A 24,799-nucleotide genomic window follows, 5' to 3' on the forward strand; every position below is an offset into this window, starting at 1 on the left:
TGTGCGAATATACCATTCGGCTCCAGTTATTTTGCGCAGGGTTTTGGCCTGAATGATGCGAATTTTGTTCAGGTGTGTTTTTGCAGCTATACCGTAAACTTGAAGCCCGTAACGCCACACTGGGGCAAGGATTACCTTGTAGATTAGGACCTTGTTTCGGAGCGAGAGTTTGTTTTTGGAGTTGAGGAGCCAGCTCATTCGCCTTATCTTAGATTTGATGTTGCTCGTTACTGCAGAGACGTGCTTACTAAATGTAAGTCGTCTGTCGAGAGTGACACCTAGGTACTTGTGTTGACGATATTGCTCTAGAAGCTCACCATGAAGAAAAAGTCCGGGGCATGAGTCCTTGCGTAGAGTGTGGGTAACCGTGGCGCACTTTCCAGGGTTCACTGCGATGTTCCATCTACAAGCCCAGTTTTCAAATCGCTTGAGGTATTCCTGCAAGAGGTCAGTTGCCACGTACACACATTTGTTTTTTGCAAGGATTGCCGTGTCGTCAGCAAACGTGGCCACCAGAAGGTCCTGCCGATCATTCCGTCTGCTTGCATTTGCTGTGGGCATGTCATGTGTAAACAGGCTATATAGCGTGGGACCCAAGACGCTGCCTTGTGGAACGCCCGCTTTTATGCGTTTGGTTTGAGAGGCTACTCCATCCTGCACCACTTGAAAGGTTCTCTCAGTTAGGAAGCTCGCAATGGTGCTAAATAGCTGCGGATTCAATTTGTCCTTTATCTTGGAGAGGAGTCCTGCGTGCCACACCCGGTCGAAGGCTTCTTGGATGTCGAGGTATGCTGCCACCACATACTCTTTCCTTATGGGACCGGAGATGTGCCCTTCCCTTATAATAAAGGCTTCTTCAAGTTGATAAATACACATAGATTGGTCAGTTTATTGGTTTACAGATTATTGTTATACATAATTGTTATACATAATTCAGTTATAATAAATACAAACATATATTATTTCCAGCATTATCGTGTAACATTCAAATATATAAAAAGCTGACATCGGGGACTAAAACGCTTGCATTGCACTCGCCGGCGCTTGATTATAATGTTTGTACTTGAGATTAGATAAGTAGCTAGCCTAACTGTGAAATCATTTACACACATTGATTAAAGCTCTAGATTGTCCTAAATTTAAAGACACCCTGACTGGGTAGCCCGAACCCAAACCCAAAAAAACCTGCAAGCCTATCGAACAAATCATTTACCGTAAACTTATCACTGGAACGGAGCGTCCTAACTTATCACAAATGAATTGTCTATAGAGTAAAAATAGAAGCATAAACATAAAACATAAACATACAATTCTACAATAACATATGTTATATTAATAATTATATTAAAAAAAAAAAAAAAAAGTTTACGTTGTGCTCTAGTTTTAGGTCGTGGTCTCCTCGTAGCCACAATGCACATAGCCCGTTGCAAGCGAACCGCTGACCGCCGCTGACTTGGTGGGCAGATCGGAGCCCCCATTTGAGGTTGCCTCGCAGTTGTCCAGGATGCGCTCAAAGACCGCCTCGAAGCGGCAACGGCTGATCGCAAAGTGCGCCGGCAACTCCAGACTGGCGGACATTACACGCACCGCCTCAAAGAGCTCGGCAAGCGTCGGCTGCTTGGCAATCGCTTCCGAGCTGCTGGCCTGTCGCACCTTGACCAGAAAACGCAGACTATGCGCATAATGTTGCAGCTCAGATGCGCCGGGCAGCCGTTGGATTAGCATCTTGGCCAGCGCTGCCTGTTGAATAGGCGCACAGAAGCAGTTGATGGCATAATAGCCACCATGCTGGGCCTTCAGCTCTGCCGGACTATTGTTGGCCACGATTTGGCCGTCCTTGAGCACAGCGACGCGCTGACACAGGTGCTCAATCTCCGAAATGGAGTGCGAAGTTAGCAGCACGGCACGACGCGCCGACAGCAGCTGCTCAATGGTGAGATAGACAAAGGAGCGGGTCACCGGATCCATATCGCTCGTCGGCTCATCCATCAATACAATCGGCGTGTATCCGCAGCAGCTGATGGCCACCGTTAGCTTGCGCCGATTGCCGCCACTAAGCTTTTTCACCTGCACGTCCCGATAGCTGCGCAGCTCGTAAGTGTCCAGTATGCGCTCCAGCAGGCGATCCAGCTGCTTGATGCCACGCAGCTGGCCATATAGCAGGATGCATTCCTTTACCGTCAGCAATGGATCCAGTGGATTGGTCTGCGGGCAATACGAAATGCCGGGCTGCGTGATCGAGATAGAATGAAGCATGTTATTAATCAAGCCAAAATTGAATTAAACATTTTCAAAAGTTCAAAAGTGGTCGAAAAATGCATTTTTAATTAACTTAAATTCTAATTTGCAATCCGAAGTTTCGTGTAATTATTGAATATTTACCCGAGATATTAAAAAAAAAAATAATCGAAAAAGTTTCGATTTCGCACCGACCTCTATTTCGAAAAAAGGCGTGATGTAACCCCTTGCCATTTTGTCGATTTTGGTCAAAATTTTGAATTTCCTATTTTTGATGCCAATCGATAGAACTGATCCTTACGAGTCAAAAATTGTATGAAATTGCAAAATCGGACATTATTTGACGGAAATATTCCAAAAAATCATAAAAAAGTTTGAATTACGAACGAATCGGTTTCTTGTCAAGAACATTTTTTTTAACAAAGCGACGATTAATTTGCTTGTATGCCAATTGATGGTAGGGATCCGTACGCATTTAAAGAGGTATAACTTTTTAAAATCAGAAATTATTTACCCGAGATATTAAAATAAAATCATCGATTTAAAAAAAAAATCGTGATAATTTGGAATGTCATATATCCGCGCGGAGTTATGTCGTTTTGGAACGTCATATCTCCGCGGGGAGTTATGTCGTTTTGGAACGTCATATCTCCGCGCGGAGTTATGTCGTTTTGGAACGTCATATCTCCGCGCGGAGTTATGTCGTTTTGGAACGTCATATCTCCGCGCGGAGTTATGTCGTTTTGGAACGTCATATCTCCGCGCGGAGTTATGTTGTTTTGGAACGTCATATCTCCGCGCGGAGTTATGTTGTTTTGGAACGTCATATCTCCGCGCGGAGTTATGTTGTTTTGGAACGTCATATCTCCGCGCGGAGTTATGTTGTTTTGGAACGTTATATCTCCGCGCGGAGTTATGTCATTTTGGAACGTTATATCTCCGCGCGGAGCTATGTTGTTTTGGAACGTCATATCTCCGCGCGGAGTTATGTCGTTTTGGAACGTCATATCACCGCGCGGAGTTATGTCCTTTTGGAACGTTATATCTCCGCGCGGAGCTATGTTGTTTTGGAACGTCATATCTCCGCGCGGAGCTAAGTCGTTTTGGAACGTCATATCACCGCGCGGAGTTATGTCGTTTTGGAACGTTATATCTCCGCGCGGAGCTATGTTGTTTTGGAACGTCATATCTCCGCGCGGAGTTATGTCGTTTTGGAACGTCATATCTCCGCGCGGAGTTATGTCGTTTTGGAACGTTATATCTCCGCACGGAGCTATGTTGTTTTGGAACGTCATATCTCCGCGCGGAGTTATGTCGTTTTGGAACGTCATATCTCCGCGCGGAGTTATGTCGTTTTGGAACGTTATATCTCCGCGCGGAGCTATGTTGTTTTGGAACGTCATATCTCCGCGCGGAGCTATGTCGTTTTGGAACGTTATATCTCCGCGCGGAGCTATGTTGTTTTGGAACGTCATATCTCCGCGCGGAGTTATGTTGTTTTGGAACGTTATATCTCCGCGCGGAGTTATGTCATTTTGGAACGTTATATCTCCGCGCGGAGCTATGTTGTTTTGGAACGTCATATCTCCGCGCGGAGTTATGTCGTTTTGGAACGTCATATCACCGCGCGGAGTTATGTCCTTTTGGAACGTTATATCTCCGCGCGGAGCTATGTTGTTTTGGAACGTCATATCTCCGCGCGGAGCTAAGTCGTTTTGGAACGTCATATCTCCGCGCGGAGTTATGTCGTTTTGGAACGTTATATCTCCGCACGGAGCTATGTTGTTTTGGAACGTCATATCTCCGCGCGGAGTTATGTCGTTTTGGAACGTCATATCTCCGCGCGGAGTTATGTCGTTTTGGAACGTTATATCTCCGCGCGGAGCTATGTTGTTTTGGAACGTCATATCTCCGCGCGGAGCTATGTCGTTTTGGAACGTTATATCTCCGCGCGGAGCTATGTTGTTTTGGAACGTCATATCTCCGCGCGGAGTTATGTCGTTTTGGAACGTCATAACTCCACGCGAGCTATTACCCGAGATATTAAAAAAAAAAAAACAAGTAAGAGGTTCTGGTCGGGAGCTCCCGACTAGGGGATACCCTGAACCCTCTACTTCCAACATCAAATGCATATATATTCTTTTTTAGAAGCTATATGTCAAGTCAAAAAACAGGATATCGATATCGATTTTTATCAATTGCTTGGAAACGGAGTAAGTTATCGATTATCGGAAACAAACTCGTTTTGCGCAGGCACTAGGAGCACCTACAAGTCTATAGCTCTTATATGTACTGAGATCCTTGCGTTCATACATACGGATGGACGGACGGACAGACAGACGGACATGGCTAGATCGACTCGGCTATTGGTGCTGATCAAGAATATATATACTTTATGGGGTCGGAGATGCTTCCTTCTGCCTGTTACATACATTTGGATTTTGCACAAATACAATAAAACCTTTTACCCATTTTTAATGGGTTCAGGGTATAAAAAGCATCTAACTTACATGCTCCAAATAGACGTGCCCCACATTTGGCAGTAATTGACGCGTGAGTATTTTGAAAATGGTCGACTTTCCGGCTCCGTTCTTTCCAAGAAGTCCGAAGCATTCGCCGCGCTGTACGCCAAAGTGGACCTGACGCACCGCATAGCGTCCACGTCGGTAGGCGAGCCATAGATTCTCGACTCGCAGTGCCTCGCCGGCACTAACGCAGCTCTTGAAGATGCTCTGAATGTTGACTAGCTTCAGCTGCCCCAGCTTGCGTAGTTCGCGTCGGTACTGGCAGTCCAAGAGGCTAGTCACCTGCTGCCACATGCGGCTCAGCAAATGGCACTCAATTAGCAGGTTCAGCAATAGACAGACAATGCCCACAACGGCCAAAGCTGTGAAGTGACGCTGCAGGAGATTGCTGGCCAGCGGCTGCTTGTAGGAATCAATGTCATAGCGCTTGAAGACCACAGCTGCCATGTAGTTCTTGCACAGCTCCAGCAGGCCGTCGCCCAGTGCGTGCTGGGGAAAGACGAGGAAGGCATTGTTCAAGCCATGACGCCAGACGTCCCAGATGGGGCTGTCGCCCACAACTCCCAGGATTAGCACGATGCCCATGGTGACCAGCGGAATGATGATGCTGGCGCAAAAGATGGATACAATGGCTATGCTTGAGTCGCTGAAGATCTTTTCCGCAACGTGCACGGCCGGCACGCATGCAAAGCTGTAGAGTAAATAATAGGTGAACTCAAAGTGTAATAAAAGGGAAATTACAGTAAAAGGGAAAAAGTCATTTTAGAAGTGAAAAGATAGTTGAAATAAAAGAGGAATTGTGGTGAAAGCGAAAAGAGGATCATCTTCTCAATTGTCACGGATAAGTGAACACTTCCTTGACAGTATGGAATCATACCTGAACATCAGGGATAGGACCACAATGCCCCCCAGCTGCTGACGATCGACAAAGACGGGCATGTTGAAGATCAGCACAATGGCCAGGCAAACGAGCAGAGCAAGCACCATGATCAGGTAGTCCCAAAGGAAGGCCACCAGCCAATAAGTGATAGCGCTGACGCCGCTCAGACGTTGCTGCAGCTTCTCGCCGTTGACTCGCTCGTTGACCAGATAAACGGAGCCGGCGGCGACCACCAGTCCAAATGCGATCAGCAGTATGAAGACCATGCAGGAGTCACCAGCCTGGCGCAGCACCGAGCTAGTGCTCAGCTCAGCATAGCCCAGCTTCCAGGGCTCATTCAGAACGCGTATGTCGTAGTCTGTCCTGTTGAGGGACGTGCGCAGCAGCTGAGTGTTGAGGTCATTCAACCAGGACACCATCGCATGGTAGCCTTTGTTGTTGTACCAGACGGTGGCACCGGTGCCATTAAGACCATAGCCCCCATATCGGCGGCCACGGTACTCGTCCAGGCTGGTCAGCACCCAGTGGAATGCTTGCCGGGAATTGCTGAACTCGCTGCACTCGAAGTCCGTGTCGCAGCCCTCCTTTAGATTGTCGTAGAGAGGTTCTGTAAAGCGTGTCAATCGCTCCCGACTCAAGACCTGCGCAGTGTGCGGATAGAGATTGCGAGTCAAGGGCAGAACCGTGTCAAAGTCATCTTCCAGACGATAGCTGACAAACCACATGGCGCACAGCTCAAAGATTGCTGGCAGCAGCAGCACGTAGAGCAGCAGGCGGTAGTTGCGCATCAGATGACGTCGCCGTTTGCCCAGCAGCAGGCGGAATTGTGTCCAGCAGCCAGGCGGCTGCTCCGTTACATCGGCAGCTCCGGTGACAATACTTGAGGTGGTCAACGTCAACTGCTGATTAAGCGACTCGTCTCTACGATTTAATTGCTCGAACTCCTGCTCCAGGCTGCCGCTGCTGTTGAGCCTCAGATCGGTAATGATACCCGCTGCCTCCTGCGCCTGCAACTGCTCCAGAAGCTGCACTGCAGCCGGCGTTAGATTCTGCGCATAGCTGGCACTGATAATCAGTTGCTGTGGCTCTCGTCCTGGCAACACATGGCTTTGGCTTAGCAGCTGCTGAGCCAGCTGCACAATGGCGGCCGATGCATTTGGATCTAGGCAGCGCATCTCCACGCTGTAATCCGAGGTGCAGAGACGTTGCAGCGAGTCCCGACTGTGCTGGGCAACAATACGGCCCTGAAAGAGACACGGGATATGATGAGCCAAGGATAAAGTGTAATTTAAAGGACGACTCACATTGCGCATGGTGTAGAGCGCATCACTGAGGTATTTAGCCTCGTCCAGGAAGTGTGTGGCAAAGATGACAGCGCGTCCTTGTCGCAGCTGCTCAATCAGCTGCCAGATGTCCTTGCGCGCCTTGGCATCCACCCCATTGCAGGGCTCGTCCAGGATAACCACACTGGGCGAGGCAATGAAGGCAATGGCCACGCACAGACGCCGCTTGTAGCCGCCGGAGAGCTGATAGGCAAAGTAATTCTCGTACTTGCCAAAGTTGAGGCTCTCCAAAGTGCGACGCACCTCCTGCTCAGCATTCGCATGCTCACTGTCCGTCGCATCCAGCTTGAGCTGTGCGTACAGCTCCAGATGCTCGCGTGCCGTCAGCTTGGGTATGAGTATATTATCCTGCCAACAGACGCCAACATTGTGCTCGCCGGCTAACAGCACCTGGCCCGTCGTCTGCACCGTCTGGCCCGTGAGCAACTTGATGAGCGTGCTCTTTCCGGCGCCATTGCGTCCTAGCAGGCAGGTCACTTGGTTACGGGCAAAGTCCAAGCTGAGGTTCGATATGGCATACTTGTTGCCGTACATCTTGGTCACGCTGCTAAGTGAAGCTCCCAACTTGGCGTCCAGCTGAGCGCGAGCTACCCGCACGAAGCTATAGTTATCTAAAAGGAAGCCAGATTGGATTTAACTACTTGAAAGATCGAAGGTTGGACTCACTTTTCTTATAGCGCTGATAGCCATAGCCAATGGCCGCATACAACAGAAGATCTAGAATGAACATGAGGAATGCCAGCGCACAGTCGCTACCTATGGGTCCCAGCTTGAGCAGGTGACCCAAGCCCAGACCTTGCTCTTGCAGCTCCATGCGCATCAGTTCGCTCCAGCCCTTGGCAAAGGCTGTCGTGAAGGATAGATTCACCAGAAAGTTCTCCAGCAAATTTAGCTTCGCATCGAAAAGAAGCACAATGATAAATGGACAGAGGGTTATAAAGAAAATCAGCGCCGCGGCAACGGCACCAATGTTGGCAGATATGAAGAAGTTAGAACACATATAGCTGCAGATATTGAAAAGGTGTCACTTAGTCAAATGCCTCAGTCAGTTTGTTGTTTGGGGTACACACCAGAATGAGATCAGGCACGCGCCAAAGACGAGACAATAAAACATCATGAAGAACCAGTTGGTATAGACCAGAATGCCACCGGCATAGAGGACAATGCTGATCAGCACAAAGATGACGCACAGCTCCACGAAACTAATAAGAATCCAGGCGACCAGTTCTGAGTGTGCGTGCAGGCCCATGGAGCGCATTAGCTGAAAGATCCGTAAAGTCATCATCAGAATTGGGATGCCTCTGACTTTTACCCACCATGCTGTTGCGGCTCTCACGCATCCAGATACGCTCCCGAACGCATATAGCCACGGCTACAACCAGACCCAAACAGAAGGATACTTGGACGGCTTGAGCCAAGTAGATGCCACGCTTAAAACTGAAAGGATTGGAAATCAGGCACTTTGATGGGTAAGCCTCTTGCATAATGGATCACTTACTCATCACTGACATAGGCCGGATAGGGAAATTGTTTGGTATAGAATTGCATATCGTCCACGGCAAATTTCATATCCTTCGATTCGCTGTCGCTGCCGAAGCTGCTAAGCAGATCCAAGAGACCCTGACGCTTGACGCGATGTGCATTGAGCGCTGGCCCATTTAACTCCTCCTCCTGTTGGTCACTTAAGCTAGTTAGGTCGGACAATTGCTGGCGTCGTACGCGCTCGCTGCGTTCCTTTACATCGCCATTGCTTAGGAACACAAAATCTGGGTTATTAGTGGATAATGTGGCTCTATCTTCCTCTTGCGTAGTTTTCTGTTCCGTGGTAGTCTCTTGCTGTTGCTCCCCAACGGTGGTTGTCTCTACTTCTGGTGTCTGCGGCAAGATAGTCGTGTGCGAATCTTCCGGCTTGTCGGAGCTAGCCATGTTGGGGTCCAAGTCATCCTCATCATTGAAGAGGTCTTCGTCATCATCCACGCGTTGCAGGCTGATGACGGGGCGTGTTGGCCGATCTGATTCAGGCTCCTCGACGGGACCCAACTCTTGGCGCTTATGTTTGATAATGCCCAGGTCAACTATCTGCTTAAGCTGCACGAAACCCCTGTGATACTTGAGATCCACCAGCATGCTGGCGGCCGGCCCCGGAAACCAAAACCGATTCTTGTTCTCGAACGTGGGCTGCGTATTGTCCGTGTCCATGTGCAGTCTATACGTTATATGCTCACCCCCCACGTTCTCGAAGTTAAGAGCGGCCAGAAAAATGCGCTGCTGGTTTAGCTCGTAGGCGCGCCGCCTCAGCTGGTCTACATCGGACACCGGCTCAAAGCGGTCCACCGAAAGGCACTCCAGCAATTCGCTGACCGTCGTCAGTATCTCGTAGATAAGATTATTGTTGCGCACATAGTTCATGACGCGCTCGATCTCCTCAATGTCAAAGTCATTGCCCAACAGGCTCTTGACCAGCGGCGAACGCGCCAGCTTTAGCAGATTATCGAAGGCCTCCTGGAAGGTCGCGTTCGTATGCAGCTTGTTGAGTATGGCGGCAGCGGCGCTCGAAAGATTCTTTAGTCGACCAAGTTCTTCGAATGTGGCATTAGTCTACAAAAGCAAATAGTTAGCATAGATACAACAGATCGGTTAATAAGCTTGGAGTGCTTACAAACTTGACAATGCTCTCCGTATCCGCATTGGCTGGCGTATATAGAATTTTACCCTGTATAATCGGCTTAATGAAGTTCCAGGTGAGTTTGCCCTGGTTCGTTGAAGTAACATCTAAATACAAACGCTTACAATACTTAGCTATAAGAGAGAGAGAAAGAGAGGGAGAGAATGAAAAGAAGGTTTGAATGAGAGCTGATAGCGGAGGTGAATGGGACATACTTGGCATGGCCTTTAGCTCATCGTCGTTGACCTCGCTAAAGTCTTCGGAGTATAGTATGTCGTTGACGAGAGGTATGCTCTCTGTGCTGGGAAACGGATGACCACATAGCAAAACGCCCAGCTTAACGAATGTCTCCCGATCTAGGAAAGAGATCAAAGTTCTTGCTCTGAGTACAAATAGCATAAGAGCTAGCTGCGGGGCTACCAACTTACTTGAAAACAGTTTCGTGATATCAAAGCTGTAATTCATCAGGCGCTCAATTTCGGGCACCAGTGAAATAATTTCGCTTATGTTGCCTGCAAAGGCTCGATTAGGATTAACAATTTCGCGAGGATATCCGCAAACAACTCACTTCGAATAAGATCCAGGTGATTGCTAGTGACCAGCGTAGTCACCGCATTCACAAAGTTCGCCTTCTCCGGTAGCTCAATGACCGCATTGTACAGACGATCATCGGTGACGAATACATTAACAATGTCAATCACGGAATGCAAGCTGCAAACAGAGGATCAGCAAAAATAGTTCACAAGATGCCAGCCAAGACCCACACTTACGGTGCTCCCTGCCATTTGGAGTACTCCTCATACGGATCGGTTTTCAAGCACTTGTTCTCTATGCTGCAAATATAGGAGAATGCACTAGGCACTACCTGATTCTTGGTGGGCAGCAGGCGTGTGGGAAATTGGCAAGCATCCACCTGTTCCGAGCCATATTTGAGCCGTATGAGATAAAGCAATATGAAGGTCACCAATGGCCAGAGGAACAGCGTCAACGTCAAGCCCTTCTGGCGCCAGCGCACAAGCACGTCCTTGCGCAGCAGGGCTCTAACCTCGCTCGTCCTGAAGGACATTGCGATCGTATCCACTTGCAGCTGCCTACTCCAATTCCACGGTCTGCAGTTGGGGGTTTCGTCAGTAAATCTCTGTTGACTTCACTTTCTTTCAGATCATTGACACATTTTAGAGCTGTAATTTGTCGATGCTGTTAGATTCGGTTAAGGAAAATCTATATATTTATAAGAGCTTATCCTGACTGCTTGGCTGATTGGTGATCAACGCCAGCAAAAGCCGTAGGGGCTACGAAACTGAAGTGTTTACTGAAGCACTTAGACGAGCATTCGAACACTTGCACCTCCAAATGGGGGGAAATCGTAATCAAAGTATGTATGAAAAACATCAACACCAACAACAACACAACCAAATAAGTGTGATAAGCAAACGTGGCGTCGTGTGCCTGCGAGGCTTAGGTGTCTGAGCGTCGAACTAACATGCGAGAGGTCGCCGGTTGTTCGCTTAATTTGTTGTTATTCACAAAGAGGAAAGTAATGAGCATAAACAAAAAACAAGAAATGGGAAACTCACGAGTGTCAATAATATTTTTAATCAAATTATTTTTTGTTTTTCATATACTTATATTCATTGTATTCTTTGGAAGTCCTCAGCTAATCGTTTTTAGACATAATCTGTTTGTCAATCTGCATGTTAGCTATTTGACAAGAAGAAAGCCATGTTCAAACGCAGTTTGACATTAACTTTATACGAGCACATTGTTCCAAAGGACAGTAGATGCGACCTTACAGTCTTTGTAGTGCTAGAGATTCCTTTATATTTTTAATAAATGTCCCTGTTTCCGCAAGACTTAAACTTCAAACTAATCTGCATAGAATGATTGTAGACTTACGACTTGAGTGGCTTACAAAAGCTTTACACCCAGCTGATAGAAGAGCTGGTAGAGCTGGTAAAGACTTATTGAAAATCAATCTCAATATGAATTGGAAAATATAAAGGGGGCAGTTAAATGTCTTAAATGCCAAGCATGTGACACTACAGGTGCAAAGTTTATTGACGATAGTTTAAAAAATAGTAGTCGGAATTACGGATATGGCTATTTGAGCTCGGCTGTCAATACTTTTTCAAGAAAATATACGCCTTAGTAGATTTTTCCGACAAAACTTTGTGCGTGCATCGCAGTTCAACCCCCCAACAATCAATTCATAATTTAATAAAGTAATTATAAAACACAAACAAAGGAACGGAAACTTGGACTTTCGCTGTGTTATATATTACGTGTACAGAATAAATTACACGTCGTCGCCGGACTCAAATGAATAATCTTGAAAATGCAAGTGAAATTGTTCGTGTTATTCATGAAACTCCTCTATGAACTACCAATAGATTATAAATGAAGTTGCGAACTTGCGAACCATTATATCCATTGAGATCCTACACTGGTTCTTCACATTGGGCGGTCATAACACATTCAATTGCCCTAGTGTCCCTGTTATGGCATAATTAACAAGCTCAGCAAACGCTGCCTTAAAACTCATTACTGCTCCCATTGCTCATATAATTTTTCCCTATATAAATACTAGCGGGTATTTTCCGGCATTGCCCGTGACACGTTTTGTACTTAGAAGTTTCAGTTTAAAACTTGAAGACAGATGAAGATGGAGATGGGCTCGGAGCTGTCTTCTTCTATGCGTTACACATTTCGCAAGGGTATACAAATAATCTGTGCTCCGTGTTCTTGGGGGCTCGAACGCCAAACTTGTTGTCTTGGCTAATATGCCGAAGCTGTATGGACGATTGGGTGCTTGCCCAAAAAGAGAATAATTCTTAAACGCTTGGCTCGCATTCTGTCAACATATATTTGTTGTATTTCATTGAGTGTTATTATTAATTATTTTTTGGTGTGAGCAAACAAATTAAATCTAAAACACCGTATTAGTGCTCACATTTGAGGCTGAGTCGATGCGAACAAACGAACTAATTGTAAATTGAATAACACGCGTAACATTATCACTTCTCGTTTTGCTACCAGACGCAACAAAACACTATCAAGTCGTCTTGGGCCGGTTTGGGTGACAACAGCGCCCCTGTAGCTATTGCCAGAAGCGGGTGCTAATGGATTCCCAAGTGTTTGCGATAATTGGGCGGGATTTGGATTTTGGATCTGAGCCGCCGGCGAGTGTGAGACTTTCCACATTGTCTGGCATCTGTCAACTTGGGACAGACGCGTTAACTTTCTCGCAATACCTAATTAGCCATATGTTTGATTGTATCATTAATTCATATCCGCCAGTTCCGCCTTTGGCCAACTTGCAGTTGTTCACCTTGAATTTGAAATGCTTCCACGTTTGATGGACGCAACGCGCATTAAAGACTTTAATCGACCCCATGTATCGCACCCGACAGTTTGCTGGACCGCTCCTGGCATTTAGTTGCAGTTGCAATTAAATCTATTGCCCGGATTATTGTTATTTAATTTAAATAATTAACATTGTATTTTTATGTGATTATCGCAACAATTGAGTCACCAAAGATTACACACGCAATTATAGAACAACGCCAGCTAATCAATCGCCATCGACGCAAATCTATATGATCTCGCTGGTTCAACTCCATTGACATTTACTACACTTAGCAGCAGTCAGGTGAAGTGGAGAAAAAAACAAAAATCTTTGGATTATCAATGGTAACTAAAACCATTGACATTTAGCACACTTCATCTTGGGTTTATCAAAGGTAACCTTTTAACGAACGCTTGTGGCTGATAGACGGCAAAATATTGTTAAGAACAATCTTAAGATCCTAAGACAGCAATTTAGTTAATGAATTGCTTCAGCTTAGAAAAAGCATTTGTATATCCAATCCATATATCATTACTTAGTGTGACGGCTATGTGATAAACAGATATACAAAGAAATTCCGGTTTTAATCACTTTCGAATAGATTGTCAGCCAAGAGGGCTGCCAACCGGCTCGGCTAATCAAGGAATTTCCGTTCATCTTATTAAAATGAACTGAACCTTTAACCGAACCAATTGCATGAAAAAAGCAGCCGAATCGGAGCTCTAATCAAATCATACCAAAAATTACATTCTGGCAGATTTTAAACTTGGCTGGATCTCTCTTGTACATGAAAATATTTGCTTTCAATATTTTTAGTAGTATTATTGAATCGATCCATTAAGTTTTCCAAAATCGATGACAAAATACGGAACATACGTTCACGAACACTAGACTTTTGCTTTTCGCACAGGGTAATCAAAAACTTCCATAAAAATCTTTAACTTCCATAATTAATCATATTGAAATATATGTATAACTAGTTTGACATTTAACAATTGGATTCGATTAATGAGTAAAGAAGTGTGCGACTTACCAAGCCACTGCAATACGCTTCCCATTTGCAGGGTATTCTAGGTTCAACCTCAGCAGGGTATTCGAAGTCAATATATTATGCGGCTAGAATTTAAATGCCAAAGTTCACAGACGTTTGCACGTTTGAGCAACTCTGAATCAGAATTAAGTAATTCCTGAACAACACTAGACTGTTTTAATTTGAGGCTCTCGTAGGTTTCGATGGGAACGAAAATCCAAGACCCAAAAACCAGTTAGGGCTTCTCGTTATATTTGCATGCAAAGCTTGGCTTGCGACTTTTTGACTCAAATGTCTGGGGTTTTTTATTTTGTTTATTTTTAGAAGTTTCAATTAATTTGCCATCCTAAAAGGGGTTTGACAGCCGCTGAACGCCGGGTCCAAGGTTCACTCAAGCGTTCTACGCCTTCATTGATGTAACAGCCAAATTTATGAGCCGGATAAATCATGGATACTCGTCCGACTCGTCTGTCTAGACTGATGTTGGCTGCAATAATATGCAATATTCTCGCAAATCCAAACAAAAGAAATAAATTTTCGTCTTTCGTCTGTGAAATCTTGTACTCGTGCATTCAGTTTCTGTGTCAATGCTATTTCCTTGACTTATTCTCGGTAGTTATCACAGTCTCGCGTTGTGGCATTCGATCTATAGAGTCTTATGCATAGCTATTGACCTTTTAATTGCAGGCTAGAGAACTGGTTAACTGATTGCTCATCTACTGTTGCGTTTGCTCAAAACGCTAATAAAGGCAACACCCTAACTATCTGTCAAATCCAGAGTTATCTGAGTCTCAAATAAGAATTCATACATATATTAGCATAAACATTTCCACAAGCGCCCAGCAACAACAGCATGTTAGGGTGCTCTAGTCGGGAATACACGATTATCAAATATCCTCTATCCAGCGCCAAGCTGCCGTTATAAACACATATACCCACACCCAGGGGCTCTACTTATTATTTTAGTATGGGAAACGTATTCTTGATTAACTTAGAAGAAGATATTGAGAAAATGACAATATATAATTTACAATATCTGGCGTACAGAATACTTTATGGGCTCAAAGATGCTTTCAACCGCCTGACACTTCAATTCAAACAAAACCCTTCTCACCCGATTCCAATGTATTCAGGTTATAGAAACACACACTCCTATTGAACATCCGATTATCTGGTTACACAGAAATATAACTTGCCTAAGGAACAACTTCGCAAACAGTTTGAAGAAAAAGTAGGATCTCTTTGACTAAGACTATTCAGCATTCAACACAAGCCAATCCTTGTTAGTCAGTTGCATTTATAACTCGATCAAGAAAGTGGTATTCATATTTGTTTTTGCATATTTTTTTTTTTACCAAATAGAGGTTTGGGTCTTGTGTACGCCAGCAAAGAGCTAAGATGTATTGCACATATTATAAACGGCAACTATTTTCTGTGGTCGTTTTCACGTTTTCACAATTTTCCAACTTGAATGGATTACGAAATTGCGTCCATCTGATGCCAGTTAAATCTCTTCTCGGCGACTTGTTCGCAATCTCTGAACCAGTTATTCGCACACTTATTGCTCAGTGCATTGGGTGTGCGTGTGTCAGTATCTGTATATATATATATATATAGAAATCAAGCTGTTGCTCTCATTCGAACGCGTGAGTAGCTAATGACATTAAGACACTATTATTATGCATTTCATTGATCTATTAATGATGTGGCGATCAAGCGATCGACCTAGTTGCGATCATTCAAATGCTGAGCATTAGCCCAATACGCAAATACACATGAGTTCAATAAAATAACAAATTTTTTCTTTAGAACTATGTCATTCATTGATTTATTGTGCAACTCGGCCCCACTATCAGTTGGGAATTGGCTGAACTGATCCATAAGCGAGAATCGCCACTGATAATTCCAAGGCAAATACACAAAAATACAAATACAATACAACAAATAATTCTCTAGTCTACAATATGACGGTCTCTACAAAATCGATTAGGCGGCAAATATCTGTGTATTTAAATGTGCAACACATATTGTTTGTTATTTGCCGATTATACTCATAAGTTTTGTGGTAAGGTCTGTCTCAGGCACAATTTTTCTTAATTTAAGCACAATTTCAACGGGGGGACTATGACATGTTAAGGATAGACATACATCGATGTGTATATGCGAACATAATGATTCTAATTGGCGAATTAGAAATACATTTATCTTATAATGTATTGTTAAGTAAATTCGATCAGACAACGTAGACTTCTTTTTGACTGGGTCTTAAGTTTGAGATATAATTGAAATTCCAATTTACTAATGATTTCTACATATTTTCTCTATCAGCATAAGCGTTCAAGTCCGATTTGGGTCGACTGAGATGCAAGTGCTAATCCATCTGATTACACATTATAGATCTCGACTTTATCGATTGTGCAAGCTCCAAATACAAAGATCCTTGGTTGACTTAAGGTTCGAAGCAACTGTCTGCCTTAAGGTTCAGTTCGTGAAGAAGGTTTCCAATCCCAGCAAACAGCATCCTTAAATGGGTTCAACTTGAAACTACACTTTTATTTACTATATTAAAATATATTTCATGATCTTGGCGATGAGCAATTGCAGTGAAATGCTAGTTGGCTTTTTATTGAGCGCAACGTATATTTTATATAACATTGTAGAATTTTATCAATCTAAAAATGAATTGAAATTTGCAATGAAATTGCTGTTTCTGTCAAAATATTTGTAAATTTGCATAGCTACGCTCTGGTTGTCACGTTCTTTGTGAAAACAGCTCACTTTCAAAACACGTTCACACTTTTTGGGCTCTCAGTGTATACCGAATCGACAAGCTATGTAAAGAGTACATGATTTTGCCAATACATTACAAACGAATTCAAAAGAAAAACAGCGCCAACAATAACAATGGAAATATAAGACAATAGCTAGTTATAATTAACACATATGTGAGATTATTATTTGCTTGCATGGTCCACCCGCGCACGCCCCAGCCCCAGCACCAGCCCCAGTCCCAGCCCCAACTTGCCTCAGCCGACAGCACGCAGACGATTCACTTTGCATGCGGAAGAAACGCGACTCGAAATCCCCATATACAAACATTGGTTATATCTGTGCGAAAGATCGCACTTGCAATTAGCCAGTCCAGGCACGTAGGGCCCAGACAGCGAGTCGTAGAGTTGCCGGCTCAAACCTTGCGCTAGGTCCGGGCAGCCAGTTGAGTTCTTGGTATGCTCAACCAAGCCACACTAGTCTACAAAATAAACGATATACTTATATCCCTAAGGAGTGTAACTGATTCGCTTCTTGTTCAAGTGAATGTTAGCTTTGTGGTCCAATTCCTCCGTTTCCAAAAAAAAGGAGACAGACAGACAGACCAACATGGTCTGTCGATACGGATCAGGAATGTATATACTTTAAGCGGAATGTATATACTTTAAGCGGTCGAAGATGTTCTATTCTATGCGTTATATGAAGGCATATTCATGTCAATTTTATAAGTATATAAAAGAAGAATTCGCTACAGCAGCCAAATCGACCAAGCCAAGAAAACAGAGTTTCTGAGAAAAAGTTTCAATTATATCATATAGACAGTAGTAAAAAACGTGGATAAGTTAAGCAGTCGCTAATTAGATCTTCTAATTTAAAAAAACAGTGTGTACATGATTATTTCTTCTATGAAGCGTTAAGCCAACACTGACTGACTGGAATAATCAAATACAGTCCACTCGAAACAGTTGCCATGTAAGCTTAGAATTTCCACAGTTTTACGCTTGACTGACCGCATCACACTTGAAGCAATGCCAAGTTGTTTTTTCTTACTCTGTCCGTCTCTGATCATTTCCAATGATCGGCAGAGTTAGCCGCTTACACATGGAGAATAACAAGCTGGGTACACTGAAAAAAAATCGATGCTTAACTTTGACATGTTGTCAAACGTGAAATTTGCCATGACACAAAGATAAGAGAATAAAACACTAAATAAAAAAAAAACAGAAAAAGTACCCGAAGCATGTATGACATGCCGACTCTGTCTGTCTGTCAAACCTGTTCGCACACCTGACTGACGATTAGGGTTCTTCACGATTTTCAGCAGTTGGCAATTTTAATTAATTCAAATTAATTTTTAGACAACTTAAAAGCTTAGTTGCCTCGAGGCTCTTGTCATCCGCAGCCATCACATCAATTGAAAGTGTTAGAAAGCGTTAGAGAAGCATTAACTTAGCTAAATGTTTATCTGGAGTCCCGTAATTGCTGACACTTCTTCCACAATTATCAGGAAATTGTATAAATACACTAGCACAATACAATTTCAAAGCCAAGCCTTTTCGTTTGTAAATACATTTGGTAACAACTTTAAGGAGAACTACAATGTATGCGTAACCAAATACAATTATTCAATAAACCATACGCCAAGTGAATGAGAACCATTTAACACGTCTCGGCAATGCTCTCAAAGTCTTAAACTATAGAAGAACAATGGCTGACATTAATGTACTCTTGTCTAATTTCAGTGGGTGCAAGCTTGTGTCATGGAAGAACAATGAATTTATGACACCATCTTAGAGACGAGTTGAAAGACGCCATTACGTGACGATTAGCATTTAGCCAATGCCAATTATAATTCCAATTATGCCCATATAGCTAAATGATAAAGTATTCAGATGCCGATAAGATTTTGCTAATTTTTTTCTCTCTCTCTCTCTCTTTCTTGCTAGCTCTCTCGCTCAAATTTATTTATGTCTTGAAAAATAAAAAAGTTCAAAAAAGTCTTCCTTTTTGCCACGTTAATATGCCTTATTGTATGAGAAGGCATGGGAAAATCTGAAACGCTTTTAAGTAATTAGCTCCAAAGTTTGTAGAGAAATCTTAAAGAAAATACATTTTGATAATAGCATGTACCAGTTGTTAAATACTCGAAAAGTACAAAATAGATAAACCTATTTGTAGGACATTTTATAGGCTTTACTAAAGGTATTCATCCGAATATTTGAAAGCGATTTGTTTATAGTTTCCAAACGAAAAGAGTTTTTTACGAACTGTAATCAGAACGAATAGCAGAGTTGCCTATACGTCTATGTGTTTCTGTCAAAACTAGTCTCTCAGTTGCAAAGATATATTGAAGCTTGAACTTGATAACTTCTCAAAAACCTTTCCCTAACGAACTCAAGATCCACTGCTCCGGCTGGTAAAGTTAGCAATCACTTTAACATGTCGTCAAATTTAACGCCGCTTATTCACCTAGTAAATATTTGACATGAATGTTGCCAGTTAAAAGTCAAGCTTATACATTTCTTGACTCGTGCTGGCATTTAATGAAGGATGAGAAAGCAAAGTGCAATTTAACTGCACATTAACTTTAACTGAATGTCAACGAGCTAGAACTTTGATGTAAAGCTGAGTAATTGGTCATGCAAATTATGAATGCAACACTAACATCATAATTGTTTGGGAGCTATAATTTCTGAAACACATGAAAAAGTCAGAAGGCCTCACAGTGTGACATATCTCTGAGAGATGCTCAACAACGGCCGCCAGATGTGATAATTGCCCCAAATGGCTGACAACTGCACTAATTATGATAAGAACAGGCTGAACACCTTGACGCTGACAGCTTAAACATACTATTGCAACATGCCGCCCACATGCTTCGGCCTAGGAACAACAACTCAGTTTAAGAGCAACAACTCGTAAGCACACAAAAAGCCCAGCTACACCTGTAAGTAGCAATAACTATGCGACTGCATGTTTAAAAACTATGTGTAATAAAAATAAACCCAACCAATTTTAAATAGAAAATATATATATATATATATGTATATCATTTGTCGGCGAGGCACTTTTAGCACAACTTATGGTAATTAGAAATGTGTATTAAGTACCCGACCTTGGCCATGAGTCTTCAAGACCAGTTACTAAAAAAAAAAAAAGAAAAAAAATCACACATTTAAGTCGGGACAGAGGCAACAGAGACGCGAGGAAACATGGTCGTAGTTTGTGCGATGCGATAAATGAATATCAAAAATAAATAAAAGTTAATAAATAGAAAACTCGTTTGCTTCGTGTATTCATTGTCAATTTGCAAGCCAAACCCGCCAACCCCAACACCCGCCAACATCCGCCCAGCTTTATTATTATAATAATGCGTTTTTATTTTTTGATTATTATCCCCACTTAAATTTACATGGCTGTTGCTCTCGTTATAAGCATACATAATACTCTGAACTCCCGGCCAACGACTGCTGTCGGACTGATCTACGAACTAATTTTGATATTTCAACAGTCTGATTCTGGTTCTGGCATGTTTTTTTGCGATCTTGCAGCCAACTTGTAGCCCCATCATCAGCATGATTCGGCAATAACCGTGGCCTCATCGATCCGAGACGCATTGTTGTCTATATATACCTATAATGGCTAAAATATTATAAATCTTTTGCGCTTAAGTATAACGTATATCGCATATGTATTTATTTATAAGCTCTTGGCTGAGTGCATAGGAAATGCTGCTGAGCTTTTAATTTTCATTTTTAATCTACCCTGCGCTCATTGGGAATGGGTATATTGGTTCTGTTCCATTTAGCCCAACAGCCAGTGGGCGGCATTTCTTCCATTTAACTAAAGTCCGTTTGTTTTTCCGTCAAAAGCTCAAGTCTTAAGAGTCTAAGAGTATATCAATTTTTCCATGTCTCTTTCCAATTCCATGTTTTTCTATCATAACTCCATTCAACTTTCTATGTAGTATGTCGTATACTATCTAAGAACTTCAAATATTTTAGTTTATGTATTTGCCCCGTTCCCTTAGTGTAGGGCAAAGAGTAGAAGCTGAATATGTTTGTAACGGCAGCTTTGCGCTCAGTTCTGGGTATTTCATAGTCGGGTAAGCCCGACCAACGCAGTCTTGCTTGTATTTTACTCTTTTTTTGCTTTTAACCTGCTCAGCAACTTGCAAGGTCAACATGCAACAGTCTCAATGCAATTAAGCCCGGCTACCTCCATATGTAAACGAGTATCTGTCGGATACCAAGGGGAGCGGGGGGCTACTGCATGCTATAAGTAGCCTCAAGGGCCAACTAACCGGGGAATCTGCAGAGAGTAGCTAAAGTGTGCCAAAGATAAGAAAGTCAATAAACAACATTCGCACACCGAACCCATGATACCCTCGCAAAAATATAGAATTTTGAGAACAAATGGTTTAAAGATTGCGCAAGTATAAAAGAGCATATGTATGCCATATAATAAAGAAACAAAGGAGCCGAGAATAGTACTTAATGGAATATATCTAAAACATAAAGGCATCGATGCTCAAGTACTTAAATGGATACCTGTACTGTAGAACTGATTATTTTAAGATTTTCTAATAATATATTACCATTAATACTTATATGTTATATGCACAAGCTCTAAGCGCAGCTGGGGAGTCGAACCAGAATTTTCCGATGCTGCAGAATAATATTCATTAAGCTAAACAAATAACTTGACAATTTCTTTATGATCTGAAATACGGCTGAAATGACTCAAATTCTGGTCTGGTTTTTGGAATAGCTCAAAACAAGTCAAGTAACCGGCAAAATATGTGTATATATACATATATGTATATACGAATATCGGCAGAGTATTTTCAAATGTTATGCTGAAATTACAGGCCCAGCTGAAACCGGTTAAAGATAGTTAAAGACCAGAATAAAGAGCATCTGCAGATTGTGTAAATATTCGGGAAATTAACATTGACAATATAAAACTGGGCTTTCCTATTCAGTCAACAGCTTGAATGCTTGAGATACGTTTAGAGAAGATTCAGATACCGTATCCAATAGTTTTGAACGAATTACGAATATATATATCTATATACATTATGCAGAATGTATTGCGTTTTTTATGGAAATCAGGAGTCTAAGGCCCCGACTAGTCACCTTCGAAGTAGAATGATTCAAAACACTAGCACTTGCGGAATTCGAAACAAATATATACACCGATTTTATTACGGATATTGAGTGTGATATTCACATAAATATTTATGCGCACAGTCGTCTATCAATTATAGCAATATTTATGAAATGGCTTGTTTCTTTGGCTAACAAATTTGCAGTGTAAACAAATGCAATGTAGTCAAATAAACAACTCAAAGAAATCGTAGACTTAGAAAAAAGACACTGACTAAAGTCAAATTGTAACTGTTCTAATTTGGATATCAAGCTCTTGGAATATCGAATAGCTTTCAATCGGTGCAACTAAACCGATTTGTTAGTGGACCAAGTCCTATTATATTTAACGTTCAGATGTTGTCGTTGAGTAAAACAATTCTTTTGTTGCCAACTCTGAGCGCGGCCCTTCACGGATGAAACAATAAGCCAGCTACACAATTGCCGAACAATAACAGCAACAACAACAACAACAACAACAAGAACAGCCGCAACCAGTGCAACGTGTCAAGAAAGAAACAATAACAACAATAGCAATAGCAACAACAACAGCAACGGCAAAAGAAAGGAAAAAGTAAGCTGAAAGCGATAGCGATTAAAAACAGCTGTCGACTTGAGGACGCATGAACGGACGGGCGAGAGCCCTGAAGCTTTTAATCAAAGCTTCGTTTACGTCTGCGCCCTCCTCTACATTTTCGTGCACTTCTTCACGTTCCTTCACAACTTCGTTTAGTTATTGCTTATTTCTGTTATTTTCTTCTCTTTTTTTTTTTTTTGGTAGAGTTATTGCCACACTTTGTGTTGGTTAGGAAGTTAAACTGGTATTAGATGCAATTGAATTGACTTACTAACCCCCGCTGCACTTGCTCCAAAATGATTTCTCGTCTCTCGTCGCTGTGCACACGCAATGCACGCACACACGCACACGCACACACACACACACACAGGCAAATGAAACAAAAACAAAAAATATATAAAAACTAAGACACGACTTGGGCTTGTTTTTCGCTTGACTCTTTTTTTTTTTCTTTGCTTTTTGGTTTGTTTGTTTTTTTTTTTTTGTTTTGTTTTTAATGGTATTTCGGGTATTGGTTTTCGCTTTTGGGCGTGAGAGAGCGACGCCAAGTTTTACTTTCAATACGTTGCGTTTTGTTGTGATGTACGTTGTTGTTGCTTCACTTACACACACACACACACACACACACGCACAATGGGCTTTTTAGCTGTTAGTTGTTGCTATTTTCTTGTTCTTCGTTCACTTTGCTGCATTTGCATCTGATCACTGACTGCTTATTGTTCGTCTTCTTCAACTACCACTTCTACCACTTCTACCACTTCTTCTACTTCTTGTTGTTGTTGTTGTTGTGTGTCGGCCTGTTGCGCTTGCGTCGTTTAACTTGCCGTTGAAAAGCTGTGCTATGGTTGTGAAAAGACGTCCGTTGACAACGCTTGCCGCAATTGAACTGAGCTTCGCAAAGCGCGCTTACGGAAAATTATTTAATTCCGCAGCTGCGGCGCCGCAGCGATTTAATGTGCCAACGATTCAAGCGACGATCGGCTAGGCTGGGCTAGCGCGGCCGCTTCTCACCTGGCCGATCGGCTTTGGAGTCGTATAACAGCCCGGCAACAACCCCTTTTACGAGCACCTACCTACCCTCTCTGTACAACCCACGCCCCATTCCTGCTGGCGCTTAACTTTTCCATGATCTGTTCTAACTGTAAACAGATGGCGTGCAGCTGCTTTACACGGCCAGAACTTTGGGCCAAAGCAATCAAAAACAACAACAACAACAACAAAAAGAGAACGCAGAACGCAGGAAATTGAGATGTCGCATAGCATGGCTTTAATTGCTGCACCGTTTCCCATAAGTTAATTCCATATATTAAGGCCGTTTCCCTGTCGCTTTAATGCATGACATTACAGTTCTTCGCCCAGATTCAATGCGAACACACACAACCATATCCACATACACCTATCTACCGTATTATTTGATATAACGCCCGGAAAACTGAAAGTCATCGTTATTGGGGAGCGCAAGTCAGGCGTGCACAGCACAGGCTCCATATCCGCACTTTGTACGTTCAATTCTGGCCAAAACGTAAATGAGTTGGAACTTCGATTTGCCTGAAGCGATCTTTATCAATTTGCCATTGGTTCTAGCTGAAGCTAGCTGGCCAATCCTTGAGCATTGGGATTAGCCAATCGGTGGAAAGGAGTCAGAATTAACCAAAAAGTGTTTCACTTAGCGAAATTCACAAAAGTTTATTATCGCCGAGCTAACATTGATTTCAAAACAGCTGCAAGACAGAAAAAACAAATATATTACTTTTTCAGGCCGATTAAAATGGCCAATTTTGGCTCTAAGCAGTCCGGTTACCGTCATTTTCAATACAAAACAGTTGTAACGCCAATTGCATATCAATATCAGTCAGTATCTACACTTTCCATATAGACAGATATACATATACACACATATACACACACATATATATATATATATATATATATATAGATTACAGTCGGCATGAGCAATATGGGTTCAAGTGTACTTCCAATACGGTTAATACTAGAACCCGCCAAACGAATTCGTATAACTCAAATTTCCACAGAATGAATGGAAAGCTAATATACCAAAATGTTGTACATTATTAGAGATACAAAATTGAACAAGCTCAAAGATAGAATAGACAGACTAGAAGATTATAAAAGATAGTTTGTTCAAGACTGAGCAACGCATTCTCGATCTTCCACTAATTTCGCCAAACAACAAGCCAAAGTTTGTAATCTAAGCCAACAATGTGCCCGTTCAACTGGAAACTTTTGGTTTGCTACCAAAATTTATGAAATTTCAAAAC

At 42.6% G+C, this 24,799-nt stretch overlaps 1 protein-coding gene across 2 annotated transcripts; it reads right to left on the bottom strand.

Annotated features, from left to right (window-relative positions):
* Positions 1 to 861: 861 nt before the first annotated feature.
* Positions 862 to 23,438, bottom strand: ldd (lipid droplet defective). Of its 2 annotated transcripts, none has more exons than XM_070206616.1 (14): positions 23,345 to 23,438; positions 10,422 to 10,832; positions 10,220 to 10,362; positions 10,080 to 10,163; positions 9,867 to 10,007; positions 9,646 to 9,785; positions 8,485 to 9,584; positions 8,303 to 8,423; positions 8,057 to 8,247; positions 7,653 to 7,990; positions 6,948 to 7,597; positions 5,641 to 6,887; positions 4,749 to 5,454; positions 862 to 2,229 (listed from the first exon to the last, which is right to left on the bottom strand). In XM_070206616.1, the coding sequence occupies exons 2-14, from the start codon at positions 10,715 to 10,717 to the stop codon at positions 1,384 to 1,386; spliced, it is 6,003 nt and encodes a 2,000-aa protein (XP_070062717.1). In that variant the 5' UTR covers positions 10,718 to 10,832; positions 23,345 to 23,438; the 3' UTR covers positions 862 to 1,383. The 2 variants fall into 2 exon arrangements, with proteins under 2 accessions (XP_070062717.1, XP_002055446.3); XM_002055410.4 differs by lacking the exon at positions 23,345 to 23,438 and adding an exon at positions 22,796 to 23,317.
* Between the last annotated feature and the right edge of the window lie 1,361 nt (positions 23,439 to 24,799).

This window comes from Drosophila virilis, chromosome X, assembly GCF_030788295.1.
Source record: "Drosophila virilis strain 15010-1051.87 chromosome X, Dvir_AGI_RSII-ME, whole genome shotgun sequence".
Lineage (NCBI taxonomy): Eukaryota > Metazoa > Arthropoda > Insecta > Diptera > Drosophilidae > Drosophila > Drosophila virilis.